This window comes from Manihot esculenta, chromosome 9 (genome assembly GCF_001659605.2).
Source record: "Manihot esculenta cultivar AM560-2 chromosome 9, M.esculenta_v8, whole genome shotgun sequence".
Taxonomy (NCBI): Eukaryota; Viridiplantae; Streptophyta; class Magnoliopsida; order Malpighiales; family Euphorbiaceae; genus Manihot; species Manihot esculenta.
In genome coordinates, this window is record NC_035169.2 from 31,943,804 (window position 1) to 31,965,746 (window position 21,943).

Sequence of the window (21,943 nt, forward strand, 5' to 3'; positions counted from 1 at the left end):
CCCTAAAGGCCTAACTTTGGTTTTGCTCAACTTTCATTTTTTTTTTTTTTTTAAAAATAATTGTTAAACTTTTATAGGTTAAAACCACCAAATTATCATTATAATGAATTAAGCAAATCTTAGATTTGCGGTTAAGTTTTTTCTCTATATTTAAATAAGTCAATATTTTATTAGTGTGTCTCTTAATTTTCTCTCATTTCTCCCCTCTTTTAATAAAAAAATATATTTTTTCATGTAATGGTTGTAGTTATAGGGAGTGAACGAATAATTCGTACTAAATTTAGCTTCCAGGCTGAAAGATAGTGTAGTTAATGAACTTGACCCAATCACTCTAAAAGAGCCAATTTAATGTTGTTGTTTGGCTAGAGAGCTTGCAACCATGGTAAGGGAACACGCTTCCTTTGTTTATAGTCAATGGGTGATCTTTTGGAATAAATTCTGCATCCCTTATGCTAGTGATTACCCACCGGAAGTTATTGATTTATTCCAAAGGTTTGACTGTGTTAGGTAGAGCTGGGGATGAAAATGCTACTTTTAGCATATGTGTATCCTAGATAATCCAAAGGCAACATTTGTTGAGTTTTCTCTGAACTCTTGTGTTCTTTGTTTCAGGACTAAAATCTTCTTCGTCTTCCTTCCATCTATCGCTCTATCAATTTCCTTTGTTTATTCAGGTAGATGAGACTTCTCTCCTTAATCGTAGAATGAATTCTTCAAATTCCCATGTGATTTTTATTTTTTTTATTTTGTTGTTTTTATTTTTTATTTTTTGAGTGATAGTAAATCAAGTTGTTTGAAAGATAGTTTCTTTTGATATTGAATTACTCTATATTTTTTTCTCATTGTGTTGGTATTTTTGTTGGCTTGCATGTGAGTGACTATTCTTCAATCGTCTTAAATATACTTTTCTCTCCTGCATGGGTAACTATTATTCAATCGTCTTAAATATATTATTCTATCCTGCATGTTTTATAGATCGTGAAATCCAAATCTAAATTTCTCTATATTTATAGGCCGATTGATATCAATGACAGTAACTCAAGAGATTTAATCTGAAAGGTGCAATATAAATGCTAAAGGGTTGTACCATTTCCATCATCGTCGGTGTTAACACGATATCAACAAATCATAGAATTTCAGCTATTTTTTGCATTGTTATTAGGAGTTCCTCTACTGTTTGTAGAAGAGTCTCATTTCCCAACTTGTATGTGGCTTTATTGCTTTTTCAAAGTTTAAATTTAAAAATTAATATGTCTTCCTTTTTCTAGGTTGTTATTGTTATTGAACTTTCCTTTTATCCTAAAAAAATTGATGAGAATTTTTTTTTTTTTTCTGGAACTGAGATTTGGAATTTTGGTGCTACAATGGTGATAACCCTGAATTACTCAATCATTTGGTGCTGCAGAGATAAATAATGGCGTTGTTTGATTATTTTTTCAGATCCAACTCTATTTCAGATTACCCATGTTAAGTTAGGGTTTGTGTTTATGGGCCCAAATTCTTTACATACACTTTTGTTATTTGCTGGCTCTAACCTTTGTTTGTACTTAGACTTTAAGCTTTTTTATGTAATGAATCTAATCTTAAAAAAAAAAAAAAAAAAAAAAAAATCCTAGAGGATCCAAGGAGTTTGCGTTGGGTTTTAATTCCTTGGGCTGCTCTAGTTGAGTAGGGCCGTATAATTGTTTTTCTATGCGCTAAGTTTTATGAGTTGGTTCCTTTATAATCCTATTTTAGTTTCCACAATATAATGAAATTATGTAGTTAAAAAAAAAAAGTCAAATTGACTTTAAATTTTTCTCTAAATTAGTCCACAAATTTAAAATAATAATATATTTTTACTTTGTATTAATAAAGTATTAGCTTCATATTTTTAATCATTAATTATATTCATCGAAAATAAAAAAAAAAAAATACACCAGCATATAATTATATACACTCAGGTTATGTTTAGCATTGTCGTGAATAGGGATCAAAATTCGCTACTGAATAAATAGAAAATTAAAAATTTAATTAAATAAATAAAAAATAAAAAATTTAATTAATTTTAAATAAAAATTAGTTTGAATTAAACCGCTATAATTTAATTTGATTTAGTTCAATTTAATGGATAGTGTTTTGAGTATATCGTTAATAAATTTGGTTCGATTTTATAGAATTTTTTATTTTCAAAATCGAATCGAAATAAAATAATTAAAATTTTTAAAAATAAAAATTAAATAAAAAATAAAAAATCAAACCAAAATTTTAAATTAATTTAATTCTATCAATATTTTCAATTTGAATAGAATACTATTCATTTTAAATATCAAAATTTATAGTTTTGACATGACATTTATTATAATATATAAACATAATTTTAGTAAATAATTAGAGATTAGAGTTTTTTTTCAATTAAAACTCCAATTTTATGAAAATAATATAAGTTATTTTCATAAAAAACATTATACATAATTTTTTTCGTGAAATAATTATAATTTAATTTGATTGTAATGTTACAAAATAAAAAATATTAATAAATTTATACATATAAAATTTAATATTAATAAATTTCTAAAAATATATAAAATTGCTCTATATATTATGAAAAGAGACTGTTATTTTACTTATAATAATTTAATTTTTCATTTAATTAATAAAATATCTTGATTGACAACTTTTTAAATGCACCATTTGTTTGAAAATACAAATTTTCTTTTTTTAAGCAAACAGGTCATAAAATAACATTAGAAAATTATAATGAATAATAAAGTAAACAATTGATTAAAAATAAAAAATCATTTAATATCTTAAACTACATTATACATTCACAGATTTAATCTGCTAGTAGTGTATTTGAGTAGATCTGAGAGGTCTCAATTTCTATTCCCCTAATTTTCGATCCCCATTTAAAAAAAAAAAACAGCATTATAAAAATAAATTTAAGTTTAGAATAATTTCCCAACAATATCAAATAGATATTAGAGTTAATTCCACTCATCCTTTTTTAACTTAGATTTTGTATTATTATTTGGTATGAAAAAAATTAATTTTTTATTTTAAAAAATTTTTATTTTAAAAAAATTAAATTTTCAAATAATTTTATAAAAATTTATTTGAATTATTTATTTGCATGCTGAATGGTTAATGAAATTAACTCTGGCATTGCATATAAAAGAAAAAGAAAAGGAACAATGGAGTATGGGCCTTGTCCATAACTCAATGTAGAAGCCCACTCAATTAGGCCTATAATCAGCATAAGCAAAACTCGCATCGACAAATCTTGCTGGACTGTTCTCCGGGAAAGGACGGAGATAGGGACGAAGGTATTCGTAATCGGAGATCTTTCGTTAAGTTGGGAAACGCGACTCTGAGAAATCAGCGAAATCCGGTTCCAGAATGGCTGCGAATGCAAGTAGAAAAATTGCTTCGGTTTTACTGTTCTTTCTATTATCACTGCCATCGATTTCTCTCGCTTACAGGCCTGGAGACATAGTTCCCATGAGCAAGATGGGTCAATACCACTCGGTCAGTACTCTATTTCTCTTCTCTCTTTCTATATAGAAATTATCGCATATCGGCGCTCGACCATTTCGATTCTAGTTATTTCTTTCAATTTCTTGTCGCTAAGGTTTTATTTGGCTCGTGATTTCAGTCGAGAACTCTGTGGCAAGACGTGATCGGTAAACACTGCCCTATATTTGCTGTTAATCGCGAGGTATCTTTTTGACAAATTTTCTATTATTGTTCATTCTCGATTTCTCTTTTGGGCAGCGATGGGGGTTGTGGTGTTTTCAATTTTCATCTTTTTTTTGGGTGTATGATTTGTAGGTTTTGATTCCAATACCAAAACCAACAGGTTATACAGGCGCTGATCCCTACAAAATGTAAGAATTATGTTCTTTGGATTTTTTTTTTTTAGACTTTCTAACTGAAAATATCTTTGTTGATAATATATGTCGGTGTCTTTGAAATTGGTTCTACTGTGTATTAAATCTATATTCTTACTTAGGTCAATCAAAATTAGAAAATTATTGCTGGTACAGCTTTATATTTTGATTTTGATCTTCACAATTAAACATGCTATGATGTCACTTTTCTAATACTTTTATTGTCATCTGAGTGTAAGAATCCTCTTTTATTTTAATTTTCAGATTATCGGATTAAGGCTTCTGTTAATTGTATGCTTTGAAAGTTGATATTTGCTTTTGGATTAGTTCTTCTTTCAATTTAATTTTAGTTGGGGATTCAAATTAAACTACTTTTTCAGCATTGTTATTTGTTAAGCTGTAAAGCAACCTACTTTCACAAATTATATTTTATTTGCAGATCATTTCAAGTCGGAAGAGAAAAGTTTCTAATTCCATGGTTGTTTCTGATAAATCGCAAAAGTTCTGAGGTTCCAATGATTGATGTGCACTTGGTAAAGAATGCATTGTCTTGATGTTTTTTTCCCCCAAATTTATCATGATTTCTGGAGCTTCTTGGGTCATGTTGCATATTGACCATGTTGAATTACCAGCTTCACCCAAGTGAATATAATGATTATATTTCTTTTTCTTGGCTGTATATTGCTTGATCTCACTAATAATGAATTTTTGCTTTTATGTGATACAGAGATACTCAGGTAGCGATCTACATGGGGTCACTGCAAAAGTTGTAGACATGCCTCATCACTGTATGTGATATTATTTTATTTACCATTTCCTAATGCTTGAGTTGGTTAGGCAACCAAATGCAATACATAGATTATGCAGTCAGTAAAAACACTAGAACTTCAATTCATTCTTTGCCTTTTGTTCTCCTTTTGTTTATATTTCTTACAGCCGAGCATGTCTTTTGTTGTTCTTATGCTTTTTATCTTCTTTCTTCCATAGGAGTGGTTATTGTTCCCCTTCACCTTCTTTCTCCCATGGAGCTATAATGTCAACTTTGTCCTTATAGACTCTCAACTCAGGCTATAAAATACTGGGCATGAGCATGATTTCTCATAATATGTGACCTAACTTCTTCAAATCCTCTTGGTTCTAGTTTTTCATTTCATTACTTCACATTTTTTTTTCCTGTGCAAGGCATCTTGATGGTCATTTATGGTCAAGAAAACAGTTTATTGTAGCTATCCTATCGAAACTTTGCTGTAAAATTTGAACTTTGGCCTATGTTGCAAGTACCTCCTATTAAGAACTTCTAACTTCTGCATTTTTTTAAAGAAAATTTTCTAGATAGTGTTAGAATTTTTTATTCAATTTCCATCCTTTTGTTTGCTATTATTAATTTAATCTTTACATATTCTTTACTCTTTCTTTGTTCTTATTTTAAACCCTAGTTAAAGTCTTATAAGGTCTAGATTACCTATAGCTGGGATGGACTGTTATCCTATATTATTATTACTTCAATTTATAGTGCTTCATTGTAAATATTAACAAAGCTGGACGTTGGTTTGATCACCTTCTGAAATGGAAAGGGGCTGCTGCCTTTACAGTTCAAAATAAATTTTGAAATGCCTTCTTGTGTAGGTTATCCTTATTATTGAATGTGTTTTTAATTAAGTTGTACCAGCACATTTTATTCTATTCTGATGGGCCTGATTTCAGCATTTAATTGTCCTTGGCTTAAACAGATATTGAAATCCATCCAGACATTCGCAAGCAGTTCTGGGACCCTCAACATTGGCCTAAGCATGTTCTTGTAAGATACACATGGTGAGTATCATTATAAAAAATGAGCTTCTTTAGCTTAATTGGTTTGGTGGACGTGCTAATAGTTTGATCCTTAGTTATAAGCAAAAGAACTAGTTATGTTTTTGTCAGTTCTCCTGCTTTAACTTTTACATGGGAGTTCTGCATGTAGTATTTGAGTTTTGATGAGAGGGTTATGCTTGCAGATTAACAGTTAACAGGATATCCAAGAATAACATGGCCTTTTGAGCCCTTGAATTAGTTTTTTCCTTTGTGGGGGCAATTATAGTCACTGATATACAATCTATTATTTTGACTTTATGGAAACTGGCATTGCTTATCTGGGCCTTCTTCATGTGTTTAAGCCAAGGGTTTGTTTTAAACTTTTCACCTGTCAGGTTTCAAGTGTAGTGGATCTATAGTGAAATCTGTATGGGACATAAGTCATCATTCTGCTGTCATTGGATAACCTGTCCGGGTGCTTCCCTGACTGCATCTTCTTACTGATAGGTGGCATGGAAAGTGGAACTTAGACCTGGTTGTGTTTGCCCTTTTAATATTTCTGTTTGCACATTAAAATGTTAGGTTAAGAAAAAAGCTACAATTTTGTATCCATTTGCCAAACTACCAGCACAAAGGTTCAAGACTCACACGTAGTGGTTTGCTTTAGTCCCCATTTCCTAATGGTGTAATTGAGTTATGTTATCCTATATGAAAGTGCAGACATGTATCATCTTTTTCTTTCTTATTCCAACCATCTGACATGGTGGAATTTGTCTTGGACGTGAGGGCTATAAAGAGCTCAAAATGTAAATAACTTCTTTTGATTTTTTGCTCTGGCACAGGGAGGAACAATCAGATATTGATGTTACTTCTGGATTCTATGTGTTGTTTGGTTCAGGTAATTATTTCTGTTCAAATTGGAAACAGCTGGTTTATTGTAGTTATGCTGATTAGTTTTATTTTGCATAAGTAATGCTTGTTGAGAACAAGAGATGTTTTAATGCAATCTGAAGTTAAAACAGTTGTGAACACAGGGTTGATGCTGTCGTTCATTCTCTCAATCTATATCTTGCAGTCATCACGAGACAAATTAGCAAGGTATTTTTTTTCACCATGCTGTTGGGAAGCCTACCTTTTTAGACTAAAAACTGAATATCTTCGGAATCTGAGCTTCTCAAACTATACTCGGTTCAGATACTTCATTGTTCTGTAGCCTTGCATGCCATTTCCTGATAGTATTTTGTGATCTTTTAGGTTTGTAATGGAGACAGTTGCAGAAAGCAACATTCCTGCTGGAGGAGTGGCTAAAGTTGAATAAGGAACTTTCAAAAGTTTCAACACATCTCATGCACAAATACAAATACAGATTTTTTACTTCCAAGGTTTTATTCATGCAATCAGTTCCTGCTGAGATCTGAATATTTATGCGGAGAGCTTTAAATCCTATGGGCTTCAAGGAAACTTACAAGTTGATGGAAGTGACCAATTAGGCTAATTGCATTGTAGTCTGGTTGTTGTAGTGTATGTTAAATAGTTGAATGCATATTTGTGCACAAGAAATTTGATTACATGCACTGGGAATTTGACTGGTATCAGTTTTTGCACTCTCATAGAATGATTATATTCTCATGCACAAAAACTTCCATAGTTTTCCCTGGCTTCGGATTTGGTGAAGCATCTTAGGTTATATATATATAGCAGGAATGCAAAGTGAATCTGAGTCTATATTGATCTAAGACAAACTTGTTAGGCAAGCGTGAATCGGGAGATTCAAGTAGATCTCTCTCTCCCTCTATATACAGCTAAAACCCCATTCAACTCGTGTTGTTAAACCTGGAGAATCGTTTTCTAGTCCTGTATCAAATGTTATTGTTATCCAAAAATCCTAAGCTCTTGCAAAAGTAAAAAGAAAAAAATTCACCGGTAGCCTCGGCTAGATTTTAGATTTATGGTTACGTATGGAGGATTTTTCAGTTTTGTTGAAATGTAATATGGAGGATTGGTGTAAACAAATTGTGGGATCTTACTGCTCGTTTGTTTCAAGTGCTGCATGACTTGTTATAAGAAATTAAGTAGCTCTGCAGCTGGCTTGAAAAGGTTCCCTTGTTCATTTCAAATGTTTGAATGGGCACGCCTATTTTTAAAATCGAAAAAAGTCAGTCTCTTTATCTATATTTTCTGTTAAATCAATGACCCACAGGATTAGAAATTAAATATAAGTACTAACTTTTAAGTAAATATAATATTTAATAACTAATTTTTAAAAATACAGAGGTGAACTATAAATAAATTTAAAATTTTATGAATTAAATTATATATTTTATAAAATTTTAAAAATTAAAATATAACTTTTCTAAATAAAAATTATTTTTAATTAATTTTTAATATCACATCAACATCTATTGTGTTAGAGATAAAAATTCTACTTTGCTGATGAAATAAAAATATATAAATCTTTGTTATAAATTCAATCACAGAATCCTATTAAAAAAGTCAAATTACATGATAATTTTTTTTTATAATTATTTCATAAAAAATTTACTAATTAGTTTTTAAATTAAATTTTTTATTAAGAGTATTTAATTTTTTAATAATTAAATTTGATGAATAAATTTTTAATATTTTAAAAATGTTATAATATATTTTTAAAATAAAAAAATTAACTAGTAAATTTTTTTTATAAAATATACTCTTTTCTTTTCGTTTTATAAGTTTTATTCATTTTGCTTTTTATATATATTAAAAAAAATTAACTTTCTAATTATATTTATTTTAAAAATATTAAATTTTATTAAATATTAAATTTTAAATTTAAATTTAATACGATATTAAATTTTTTTTATTAATGTGATTCCGTCTTACTTAAATTTAACAAACAAACGCAAGCGGAAGTTCTTTGTCACCTAAATATTGACAAGGACAGGTGTTGCAGTGACAGTTGAAGGCAGCCTCTTTGGGTTTGAGTTGAGAAGAGCTTGGCTGAGTAGGCAACAGCACCTACCCACCTCCATTTGCTATATAAAAACCAGTTCTTTTTGGAACCTGTAAACCTAAAAGTGAGAACCCACTAATCTCATGCTTACAGGGAACATCGATTATAACTCGAACCCTAATTTTTATTTTTCTAATTAAAAAAAAAATATTATAACTGGCTGGTGCCCACTACGTCAGATTCATAGTACACGACGAATAAATAAATTTTAAAAAAAATCCACTATTTACACACAAGTAATGGAAATACAAAAGGGAAATATGCTTAAAATTGTTAATTTTGTGTAATATTTTGATTAGTTAATTTTTTAAAATGAGTTCGAGATTAAACATTCATGGCGGATCTGTGTTTTCTTTTTCTGAAAAAAAAAAAAAAAAAAAGAAGATTGAGAAGAAGATTGTTAGATTATTATTAATATTTAGTTGGATGATGGGCATTAATTTAAGTGTGTTAAAATTATCTCGTATAAAGAAAAATAATTATTGAATTTCTATAATTTTAATGACTCAATTTTTTTTATAAAATATATTTTTTAATTTTTATTTTTATAAAACCGTTAATTATTTATTCAACGCCATTAATAATGTGTTAAATTGACTAAGATGTGATTATCCCTAATTAATTTATGTAATTTTGAAATACAAGTACTCAACCCTATTGTAATTTATTTTTTTTATTATGAATATTGATTGCTTTAAAAATTCTTAAAGCTAAGACTACTCAAATTATACCCAAAAATAGTGATAGAACAACTCACCAACATGCCAATATATCCAAAATTACTTTTCACCTAACAGCAAGTTAATGTGCCGTGCAATCCAACACATTAAACTAATTAAAACTCATTGCGTTTGATCTATCGTTACCATTATAATTTCAGTCATAGCTATAAAAAATAAAAAACAGTTGAATTAGAGTAAAGAAAGCTACACACATGCTTAAAAAAGAAAACCACAAAGACCCACAAAGATATCCAAGCCAAATTTTAGAGAATTAAGAGTAAAGAGCACAAGAAAATCAAACACGAAGCTCACAGTCACAGATCCGCCATCGCAATTCAACTCTAGATCTGCCACCACCATCAAACGAAAACCGAGACCCCAAACAGAGCCTAAACCTCCAACTAGGAGACACCATACCCAGAAAGGAGACGTGATTGAATTTTTTAAGAGTGTTGATTGTCGGACATAGCTGTGCGGTCCCAAATTGTTAGCATCGATAAGCGAGAATCTCTCCCAAGTAGTAAAAAAACTTCTGAAATTCAACACTTTAAACTATCAAATGAACAAAGTTTCAAAAATAGGATCAAAACCATCAAATACCCAAGAGACAAGCATGAAAAACAAAATGAGAGTAACAAAACAATAGGCAAAGAGAAGACTCAGAAATCAAAGCCTCCTCTCGCCGAAGAACAAAATCAAAATACTCACCTTTTACGCTTTCTCCCTTTCTTTTTTTTTTTTTTTCCTTTATTGATGTCAATAAAGTTTATTAGAGTTTCTATATTGTAAATTTAATTTTTGCAATATAAATTAAATATTTAATAGTTTTAAAAAGTACAGAATGACTAACATGTTTTTTAGAAAAAAAAAGGTAAATAATTAATATTATTAATTAAACTATAAAAATTAAATAATATTTTTTTCATAAAACCATTAAATAGGATTATAATTATATATATATATAAAAGAACATTAAATAAGATTATAATTAATACATTTAAGCCAGCTTAAAGTGAACTATTTTAGGTAGCAGGGTTCATAAAATATTTAGCCATAGCACTGCTCATAATGATTATATTTGTTTACGATATATTTAGAAAAGGAAACTGAAAAGATGTTAATGAAGGATACGTTTGATTTTATCAAATTAATGAAAGGAAATTGTCTCACCAAAAGGCATCCAATAAGGGTAATAATTAAAGTGGAGAAGTGCCTAACTCAAGTTATAACAATGAGGTGCTGCTGGTTTGGGGAAAAGGAGACATACCCATCACTATCCATCATTCTTCTTCCTTTTTTTTTTTTTTTTCTAACCTTATAAAAGTTAACTTCTTACCCCAATTAAAAAAATTAATATAATATTTATCAATAAAAATAAGAGATTTTGAGTTCGAATTTAATCGAAATTGACGACCGTCGAATTTCCTATTCTTGAGATAAGACCAGGCCCTAAAAAAGAATAGGGCTCCAAGGCCTATCGGGCCTTTATCAAGCAAATCAGCCTCACACTGCATATTCCAGTCCGGTGATATGAAGCAGATTGGACAGGCCACGCACGTGAACCTATTCGAGAAAAGTCTAGTCCGATAACGTAACAAGAGGTAGAGGAGCAGGCAAGTCACCTCGTAGTCCTACTGGCATGCGCGTCGAGAGAAATTAAATAATTGTCTGACGTGGAGAGAGGTCTGACACATTCGTACGTATGAATATAAGTGATAGAGACATATGACACTGTAGTAAAAAAGCGGTTACACGTCACTAGTAGATAAAAGAAAAAAGGGATAAAATGAGAGAAACATCTTCTTCTCCGGTCAAGTTTACACACCCACTTTAAACCTTATTTTTTAGATTTCAAAATATTATAAATCAATCACGATAGCAAACCCTTAATATCACTATAAAAATTTTAGTGATCTTAATATAATAATAAAATTAAAAATTACTAGAATTTAATTAAAAATATCTAAAAGGCTGAAAGAGTTATCAATTAAGAAATTGAAAAAAGGAAATCAACCCACCAAGTTAACGTTTAAATCACACGTATACATATTTTTTTTTTTCCAAATTTGGTGAGTTGAGTAATGGAGACAGGAGAATGATGACCGAACTCAGCCTATAAAGACCAAAGGATTCGATACCTATGGCTAATGGCTATGGGTGTTATTGAAGAGCCAACTTGGAAAGTGGCTACACTCAGCAACCAAACCTCAGTTAATTTTTTTTTTTTAATCTTCATAACCTGATCAGACATGAACTGTCTTAGCTAAAAAGCCTCAGACTAACGTAGATTAAATAATTAATTCTGGGTTTTTTTTGAAAAAGTATGCAGCAATATCATGATGGACCAGCAGAGAGAAACCTTCCACCACTTACTGTTAAATTATATTAAGTATTTTTTTAACAACTTGACTTTTAAAATTTAGGTATAAACTGCTGCATGCCCATTGGAATGCATCATTACTTGACTGGAAGTTGAAGTATTGAGACATAGATAATTACTTGAAAAGGTAATTATTAAATAATAGCGTAATGTTTTAATTGTTTTTAATTAAAAATCTCGAATTTAAATCTTAGTTATAAATAATTAAATAATTAATTATCGAATTTAATTAGTTTATCTATATCAGACTGTAGAATAATTAAGAAGTTTTGTCCTAAAAACTCAACTCCTATCACTCTTTCAGAATCAAAACATAATAATGAAGATTGCAATCTCCTGTTACTTTTGTCTTTTTTTCTTAATTTTTATCTAATTTATATTTAGTATGGTATGGAGTCTTGAGTGATTCTACAATTATTGATGATTGGCCTTAGTTTCAAAATGTAAATGACAAATTCATATCAATTTTTAACCACAAAACTATATGTTTATATATAAATAAAAAATCCTTATAATATAGAAATTCAATAATTAATCACTCGATTTTAAAAAATACAATAAAACGAGCGTTTTAAAAAATTTGTATGTTAATTTTTCTGTTAAATATTTTATTATTTAATTTTTATAATTTTAAAAAAATTATTAATTAATCTTTTAAATTTTTAAAAAATTGACTAATAAATTCTAAAAAATATTTTAAATTTTTTTTATGATATTTAACTATTAAAATTAATTAATAATTTTTTTAAAATAATATATATTTAGTTAGTTTATTCACATCATAAAAATTAAATAATAATTATGACATAAATAAATATTATATTTCCACCAAAAAGGTGTTGGTGGCAGGCTCACCTCTCTCTCAAAAACTTGGAATTTGAGAAGAATGATTTAAATGTTTCTGGTCACCTATAATGCTTAGCACTTTACAGCTTAATTAATTATAAAATTTAAACTCTAAATTCGTAATTCTGATAATAAATTCAAAATTTATTGAACTAAAACTCATCTATATCTGTCATACCAACAATAATACATCCCATAAAAAATTTGAAGTTAAACGTTTTTAGATTAGGAATAGAGTATTTATAATATTTAATTTGATCAAATTATATTAAGATAAATTTAAAAATAGTATATAATCAAATTATACTATTATTTATAATTTAAATAAATTTAAATTCGATTTAAATAAATATTTTTAAAAAATAATAATAAATTTTGATTGTTATCCTGTCAATTACTCCCATTCTTTAAGGTTTGAGAATTCTTGTTGCACTATTTTCTGTTTCTTCTTTTGTTTTTTTTGAGGGTGAAGAACACCGCACATACTTATGGAAACACGACAGTATCCTAATTTAAGGAACAAATCAATATGTTAATTAGATTACTCGACGAATGATTTCTTTCTAAGCAACTTGCTTTATAGCGAAACACGAGACACACAGTAGTAGCAACAGTCACCATTCCTGGATAAAGCAAAAAATTACGTGGCCATAACACTTCTTGAAGTTAAATAGACTTGAGCCACACCGAGAGAGAGAGAGAGAGAGAGAGAGAGAGAGAGAGAGAGGGAGAGTGTGTGTGTATATATATATATGCAGTATCAGTGTTGAAACGTTAATGCACCATTTTTTTTCAGTTCTTTTCATCTTCCTTGCAAGCGTATGCTTCCCAGTGCCATAGACGAGGAACACTGAGCAGCAACCCCTCTCGACCTGCGGCTCTGTAAAAATATTAAGGTTTGGGTCTGATATTTGATTGTGATGAGAAAGAGAGAGAGTTATGGTTTAATTTTATTGGTAATAAGATGTTCTCATGTGTGTTTTTCTTGGCATTTGCAGAAGCTGCTTTTAAAGGACAGAATACGACGACCAACAGAATCCATCTCTGCTGGGAACTGTTCCAGTTTTTTTTTTTGTGTGTGTGATTAGGTTTCTTTCTGTGTCTCCATCGCAAAACTGGGATAAAAGAAAAACATGTGCCCTGATACTTCTGATATTGAAAATGGTGAAATCATAGTTTTAAAAGATGGAGCCTACAATGAAGACACAATGAGAGATAGAGAAGAAACTCAATCATTACAAGGACTTCTCCGCCGTTTACCGCTCACTGGCAATGTCGGACGGCCACCACTAAGCGAGGTCATTTCTGTCTCAATTTTTCTCATTTTTCTTTTGTTTTTTTTCCCTTCGTCGTCGGAGTTTCCATTGGAAAGTGGTGGCTAAATATGATAGGCTTGATTTTTGTTCAGTAACAAAGGTTGAGTCCAGGTGAAAGGAAATAGGAGTCAAAACGTTATCGTTTCTTGAATGTTTCAACTTCATTAAACTTTCTGTTTGCTTTGGAACACTCTCATCTCATCTTCTCTTCACTGAAACTTGTGCTTTTTCCTCTTTCTTGGCATTGGCAATGCCATTTTGATGTGATAATCAAAGTACCCATTTTGACCAAAGTGGAGTCTGAGACTCTGAGCTGAGGCTTTGGGAGTTGTTTAAGACATACCTTTATAGGCAGGAAAAATTAAAAACTCAAAAATATACTATATATTTTTTTTCTCATCATGAAAAGTAAATATTTTATAATAAATAAATAGAGAGACTTAAATTCGAATTTCTCTATTTTTTAGATTTTAAAAAGTGAAATAAGACTGGTTATCCCGTAATTGGCTAGGTGCGCAATTTTTTTAAAATGCAAGACTTTATTTATCACGTTGGGACAATGATGATATAATTCAGAAAGAAAACATATTCCTGTGTGTTTGCCTTATTTAAGGGAACAGACCAATGGCTTTCACTCAATCTCAATGAAAGTGACACACAGCCTCATAACATTAAAAATTCCGACTTTTACGTGTTTTTACCTTTTAGTTTTTATATTATAGTTTAAAGATTTAAATTTTAAAGAAATTTTTTCTAATTTCAAAAAGAAAATCGAAAAAATTGTGATTTTGTATATGTGATGGTGAATGTAATACTTTTTAATGTTTTCTCACATATCGTAATTTTCATTATATATTTATCTTACAAGCTTATTTTTCAAATTTATTTATATTTTATTTTTTTATCTATCAAATATTGAAAAATATTTAGAAAAATATCACATACAAAACCACAGTTTTCTCAATTCTATTTTAAATTGATTTTTAGAGGATCAAAAACTCAGTTTAGCAGCCGTGTGTTTAAATGGGTAGCATAATCCATGCAGGTAGGAGAAGAGATGCTTGCTTTAGGAAAGATAGCAGGCCCAATAATTTTGACGACCATGCTCATATATTCAAGGTCTGTAATATCAATGCTCTTCTTGAGTCGCATGGGGAAAAAAGAGCTAGCAGGAGGCTCACTGGCACTTGGGTTTGCAAATATCACAGGCCTTTCTGTAATGAAAGGCCTGGCCATGGGCATGGATCCCATTTGTGGGCAAGCCTATGGTGCCAAAAGATGGTCAGTCATCAGCCAAACCTATCTCAGAACTCTCTGTCTCCTTCTACTCGTCGCCCTACCCATTAGCTTGTTATGGCTCAACGTGGAACCCATCTTGTTACGCTTGGGTCAGGACCCAGATATCACAAATGTAGCCAAAGTTTACATGGTCTTCTGCATTCCTGAATTAATAGCTCAAGCTGTGCTTCATCCAATCAGATCCTTTCTTAGAATTCAAGGCTTAACGGCTCCTCTTACAGTATCTGCTGTTGCTGCTGTTATCCTTCACGCCCCAATCAACTACTTTTTTGCTATATATTTGAAGCTCGGAGTGAAAGGAGTTGCGTTAGCAATCGCTTTTAATACCATAAATATGAACATAGGCTTGCTAATCTATGTTGCTGTATCAAAAAAGCCGTTGAAACCGTGGCATGGAATTACGGCAAGCTCCATTTTCTATGGCTGGCGGCCATTGCTGTCTCTAGCTTTGCCTAGCGTCATCTCTGTGTGCTTGGAGTGGTGGTGGTATGAGATTATGTTGTTTCTTTGTGGCTTGCTCACTAATCCCAAGGCCAACGTTGCAGCTACAGGGATCCTTATCCAGACAGCAGGATTAATTTATTCATTTCCATTTTCACTAAGCTGCAGTTTAAGCACACGAGTAGGTCACGCACTGGGCGCTGGAGAACCAGCTCGAGCACAATGGACAGCCATAATTGGGGTCGTTTTGGGATTTGCATGCGGCGTCATGGCTACTATTTTCACATTCTTCTTTAGCTCAATATGGGGAAAATTATACACAGATGAGCCACAGGTTCTTGAGTTGATATCTATTGGACTTCCGTTGCTGGGGTTATGTGAAATTGGCAACTCTCCTCAAACAGCTGCCTGCGGAGTCTTAACAGGAACTGCACGTACTAAAGATGGAGCTCGGATAAATTTATATGCCTTTTATCTTGTGGGTTTGCCCGTTGCAGTTCATCTAACTTTTAAACTGAAAATGGGTTTCCGAGGGTTGTGGTTTGGGCTGCTTGCAGCTCAGATTAGCTGTGTTTCTATGATGTTGTATACTTTGTTTCGAACTGATTGGAAGTATCAGGCTGAGAGAGCTGATGAGCTGACTTTGGCCGCAGGTGAGAGGAATGATTTGGAAAAATGCTTACTTACGACTGATCAATGACACTCTAATGTGAAGTCTGTTATACAGGCAACTTCTAACAGATACAGAGCTAGAGTAATATATGAACTAAAAATATTGCTTTGATTCAGAAAATGCAGGATTAGTGTTAATTTCTGATAGTGAAGAAATTTAATTACCAAAAAAACAAAAAGGCAAAATGACTCCATTGCACATTAATTAATGATGAATTGATTTGTTCTGACCCATGTAAAGCTGCAAACTTTTTTTTGTTTGGGTATAACATCTCTCCCTGTCTCAATTTTGTGTCTCAATTTTGTTTGCCTACATAACTGCTTAGCTTTCAATTCACATATGATCATGAAATAAAATGTAAATAATTCGATCTTTTGGTGCTTAAAATAATTTTGTCTTCTCCAAATTATTGTATTTCTAAAGTCAATAATTTTCTTTGTATATGTATAAGACTGAATCCATTCAATTTTTAAAAATGATTACTAATTTTTAACTTTTTGAAAAATCATTTCTTAGTGGTTGCGAATGACCGGTCCATCAAAAGTAAAAATGAAACTCAATTTTGAAAAGAGTTTCAAATTATTCGTTCAAACTCTTGTTAGGTAAGCTACAAACTTTTAACACCACAATTTCTATCCTGTTCTAGCACATTACCCACTCCAGTGAGAAGAAAATGACATGTTCTTATGGCATAATTGAAGTTTGAACTCGATTAGTCTCAACACTGAGTACGACTTTAGTATCAGTGAAGAAAATGACATGTTTGAAAGAGAAAGAAGATGCCGACACCCCAAATTGCACAAGCTAAGTTCACATCATAAGGTCGTCCATCACTATAAAAGCCTGAACCATCCCTAGATGTGTAGCATGGAGCCTTATCTTGTCAGTGAAGCAAACAAACAAACAAGGTTCATGCATTAATTTCTACCAGGTTTAACTTCCATGTGAAGCGAAGCTACTCAGATTGTAATTGTATCAGCTGCAATCAAATTTTCATGAGGAAGGAAACATCACAAATAAACCTAGAATTAACGCAAAAGGATTGATTGCATCAGCAATAACCACTAATGACACAAAACATCAATGTAAGGAAACCATAATAGAACAAAATTTAAGTAAAACTGGTAATGAATTTGTAATTGGTACCCAAGTTTTAGGAAGCAAGTCTAATGTGTATTATGCTGACAATCAGTAAATCTACCATCCCTTCTCTTCCAATTCTGAAATGACCTGAAAAGCAATAAGAGATGCTATTAGTAAATACTTAAAATCTCTTCTAATTATATTTAATTTTTTTAAAAAATTTTAACTTAAAATCTCTCAATTTTATATAAAATTTTAGTATCAATAAATTAAAAGTAATCTGTGCTTAGTTATTAGAATAACTCTCTTAAATAAATATGTCATTCTTCACATAAAAATAAGTTATTTTTTATTTATAGTCCTAAAATATAAGTCACTAATGTAGTTTATATATTAGTTTATTATACTCATATTATGCAAAGTAAATTCATTGATTTTAAAAATAATTTAGTAATATGAATTTTTTAAAAAAAATTAGTAAAATAATATCGGTAGAGAGCATATTAAAAAGATAACACAAAAATTTATTACTTTAAAATTTTTTTTTCTTTATGCATAGAAAAAAAATAAATATATCTTTATAAAATATAAGAAGAGTGATTGAATTAATTTACATTGCAAATTACCGGATCCTCGAAGCTTTTAGAGAACGAGAGAAAGAGAGGGAGAGCGTGAGTGGGGAAGGAGTGCATGAGAAAAAGATGAAGGGAACATAATCCGAGTGCGATTAGTATGTGGGTAGCGTTTTGACAGGAACTCTGGTTGTGGGTTTGGTATTATCGTTTTATTTGAATTTTTTCTTTTAATTGCTTTTTGTATTTTCCGTTTGAGTTATAGGTCCCTCATTTATGCCTTTCAGACGGGAGGATTTATTTATATTTTTTATTTTATTTTATTTTTAATAAATCTCTACTCTCATTCTTCTCTTGTCGTCGATAGATGTTTTTTTTTTTTACTCTCTTTTTATTCAGATTTGACGATGGCATAAAAAAAAAATCTATGTAAATTTGATAGGAGAGCGTTTAAATATGGCTTTCAAAGAAATCTGCTTAATTTTGATGTTGGCATCATGGAACTACATTGCTGTGTCCGGTAATTTTGCTCTCGGTGACTAATAGATATCGACTATGTTCTGCTGCGTCTCTTTTTATTAAATTTGATCAAAGTGTGAGTATTATTTTTAAAATCAATTGTATTTATATATTGGCGTTTTTTTCTCCGCTCGTCATGGTCTTTGTGGGGTTCTATTGTTGGCTTTTGTAGTCCTTATTTCTATGATGGACGGAGCACGTTTGCCGACCATGAATGGTTGGGTGGTATCAGGTGATATCTTGGCAGATCCGATAGTATTTATTTGCCTTCAAATTTCTTGAGTTATTTGGCTTCATTTAATTTATTTGATTTTATTTTCTTTATTTAGTTTAATTTATTCTGTTTGGATAATAGTTTCTATACTCTATCCATATAGTCCCATGAATCTTATTAAATGCAAAATATTGTGCAAAAAAAAAAAATTAAGTTACGTTAAAATAAATTATATAGTATTAGGGATGCATAAATTATAATTTTTTTAATAGGGATGAGGGTGGTGCTCAAACATGATTGTGTTATATTAAAGTTTATATCTTTAGCATTGGACTATGTCAAGTAGGCATAAATTATGAAAATTCAAATATTATAAGTAACATTTAATAAGATAGTAAAAATAATTATAAGAATTAAAAGTATATAATTTTGCCTAATTATAAAACAATTAAATCACAAATAATGTAAATATAATTACATAAAAGCATATAAGTTCTTACCTTTTAATTATAATAATTTATAAATTTAATAATTTTTTTTTTTGAATTGAAAAATTAATTTTAATGATTCAACTTGAAAACTGGATAAACTAAATACAAAATGAGTTTGCAAACTCAACAAAATGATTTAATCATAGATGGAGTTTAAATCTAATAAAATAATTTAAAATAAATTAATATTAATAATATTAAAGATAAATTGCAATTTAGTTTCTCTGGTTTAGTGAAATATAACCTTTTATTCCTCTGTTTTAAAAAACTTTCAATTTAATCATTCACATTTGAAAAAAACTGCAAAATAGTTCCTACCGTCAAATTTTCAGTTAACATTTCATTTATTTTAATAAAAATGACTAAACTACCATTTTCTCATCATCCTTCTCCTTCTTTTCTCGATTCTCTTCTTCCTTTTCTCCTCATCTTCTTCTTCCTCCTCCTCCTCCTCCTCCTCCTCCTTCTTATTATTTTTCTTCTTCTCTTTCTTCTTCTCCTTCTCCTTCTTTTCCCGATCCTTTCTCTTCCTTCTCCTTCTCCTCCTCATTTCGATCCTCTTCTTCATTTTCTCTTCATCCTCCTCCTCCTCCTCCTCCTCCTCTTCCTCCTCCTCCTCCTCCTTCTCTGTTGGGATGAAGTGAATACTGTTTGGTTGAGTTTTTTTATTTAAAGGGTAGTTTAGTCATTTTTATTAAAATAAACGGAAGGTTAACTGAAAATTTGATGGTAGAGACTATTTTACAGTTTTTTTAAATGTGAAGGATTAAATTAAAAAATTTTAAAATAAAAAGACGAAATATTATATTTCATTAAATTAAATGAACTAAATTACAGTTTACCCGAATATTATTCGATTTTGAATGGAATGATTGTTGCAGGACCCTACCGTCTTACGTTTATATCCCATTTCAGAAGGTGACGGCAACGGTGCGGCCCCGGGGCCACCATGTTTGTCGTGTAAGTAGGAGATTAGAATTCCAAGTTAGAAAACAGATGATAGAGACAATCTGGTCCTAACATAGCTTGTCTCCTCTCTTTGGCCTATCCACGTGGCAGAATGATTGCTGCTTCCAAAGATGTGGTGATGTGTTCTTTTCTTTGAAACCAATAAAAGCCTTCTTCCCTAATTTCTGACATTTACACTTTTTATTTTCTTTTCAATTACCCCCTAAACAAGTTGAGAATTGTTATCCTTCCCCCAAATAAATTATAATTATATATCATGCCATTTAACAAAAAATAATTTTTTTAATTTATTTTAAAAAATAAAAAACATGTATGACTATGTATAATTTATTTTCTTTTAAATTAATAAGAATTAATGACTAAATAAGATAAATACATTTCTCTTAGCTGTTCATGTTTTGAATGAACCTAATTATATAAAATTCAGATTTTAAATGTTATAAAAATATTAATAATGTTTTTTCAATAAATATGATAATGATTGTTATTTATAAAAATAAATATTTATATATAGTTTAAAAATAATAATAATAAATAAATTAAATAAATTTAAATTTTATTATTAATTTATCTAATATAAAAGATTTCAATGGAATTCTATTAAATTGATTTCAAGCAGTAAAGTTTTTCAAAAATAGAAATAAATTGAATTCTACTGATATAATTCATTTTTTTATAAAAATTTTATATTAAATAAAAGTAATATGAAAAATTAGAAAATTAAGAAATTTTTGTAATTTAAAAAAAAATATCAGTAATTTTCCATCATAAATATATTATTACAAATTTTAAAATTGTAATTATTAGTTTTTAGTTTTTTAATTGCTTGCTGATAAGATATTAGTGGTAATTCCTTAATTATACAGTCAATAATTATTCGAGGGGAACGAAGCATTCAATAATTAGTGAAAAAATATAAAAAGCAAAAAATAAGAGGTGATGAAAGGGTTATATAAATAATAATAAGAAAAAAATATTTTTTAATCCCTCAAATATAATATAATTAAGAGATTTATTTTTTTTAATTTTAAAATTTAATTTGTAAATTGTGAAATTCAATTTTACTAAAATTAAAAATTTATCTATCTAATTCTATTAAGTTGATACTTTTTTTAAATAAATTAAGTTAATAATTTAATTTTAATAAAAATAAATAAAATATAATTTTAAAAATACTCTTATTAATGTAAAAATAACTTTCACTCTTAAATTCCTAAATTCTCTTCGTTCCTCTTTAAATCACTAAATTATCTTCGTCCTTTTCAAATTATATTCATTATTCATGTATGATTAAAAGGAATGGAAAAGTGGAAGGCAACGGCAAGCGGCAAGCAAAGGGTGATGGCAATTGGCAAGCGATAAACAACAGTCGGCAATTAGCAACAGAGCGCGATGATAAATGACACGAGCTATGAGTGATGTAAGGAGAGATGCGAAATGACGAGCTGCACGTCGTGGCAAACAGGGAGAGATATGAGCGACATAACGTCAGCCGACGGGCGATGCAAGGAATATATAACAGTGAACAATAGCAAATAGTGAGGGACTTCTATTGAATTTTGATTTTTAATTTTTCATAATTTTAATTTTTATTTGATTTATGGAATTTAAATTTTGAATGTATTGAATTTTTTTTATGTGTGGAGATTGAATTTGGAAATTTTAATTTGTTGTTTAAATTTGTAAATGGATTTTTTTGATTCAATTTTTTTAAAGCTTATTTTAATAGAATTAAATTTCATGAATTAAAATAATACATTTAAAAA

The 21,943-nt window shown here is 29.8% G+C and overlaps 2 protein-coding genes across 3 annotated transcripts; both read left to right on the forward strand.

Moving 5' to 3' along the window:
* Positions 1-3,235: 3,235 nt before the first annotated feature.
* On the forward strand, positions 3,236-7,252 carry LOC110623791. Of its 2 annotated transcripts, none has more exons than XM_021768814.2 (9): positions 3,236-3,507; positions 3,635-3,697; positions 3,811-3,866; positions 4,309-4,402; positions 4,597-4,657; positions 5,600-5,681; positions 6,503-6,558; positions 6,683-6,758; positions 6,915-7,252. In XM_021768814.2, exons 1-9 carry the CDS (start codon positions 3,379-3,381, stop codon positions 6,976-6,978), a joined length of 681 nt encoding a protein of 226 aa, XP_021624506.1. In that variant the 5' UTR covers positions 3,236-3,378; the 3' UTR covers positions 6,979-7,252. The 2 variants fall into 2 exon arrangements, with proteins under 2 accessions (XP_021624506.1, XP_021624507.1); XM_021768815.2 differs by having other exon boundaries at positions 3,238-3,507; positions 6,695-6,758.
* A 5,974-nt stretch (positions 7,253-13,226) lies between these two features.
* Positions 13,227-16,395, forward strand: LOC110623588 (protein DETOXIFICATION 53). Its single transcript, XM_021768583.2, has 3 exons — positions 13,227-13,496; positions 13,599-13,898; positions 14,962-16,395. The coding sequence occupies exons 2-3, from the start codon at positions 13,734-13,736 to the stop codon at positions 16,354-16,356; spliced, it is 1,560 nt and encodes a 519-aa protein (XP_021624275.1). The 5' UTR covers positions 13,227-13,496; positions 13,599-13,733; the 3' UTR covers positions 16,357-16,395.
* Positions 16,396-21,943: the final 5,548 nt, after the last annotated feature.

Coding starts and splice junctions, on each gene's coding strand:
- LOC110623791 (XM_021768814.2), top strand. CDS start 3,379: ATGGCTGCGAATGCAAGTAGAAAAATTGCTTCGGTTTTACTGTTCTTT. Junction 3,867..4,308: donor GGCGCTGATCCCTACAAAAT/GTAAGAATTATG, acceptor TTTTATTTGCAG/ATCATTTCAAGTCGGAAGAG. Junction 6,559..6,682: donor CTATGTGTTGTTTGGTTCAG/GTAATTATTTCT, acceptor AAGTTAAAACAG/TTGTGAACACAGGGTTGATG.
- LOC110623588 (XM_021768583.2), top strand. CDS start 13,734: ATGTGCCCTGATACTTCTGATATTGAAAATGGTGAAATCATAGTTTTA. Junction 13,899..14,961: donor GACGGCCACCACTAAGCGAG/GTCATTTCTGTC, acceptor TAATCCATGCAG/GTAGGAGAAGAGATGCTTGC.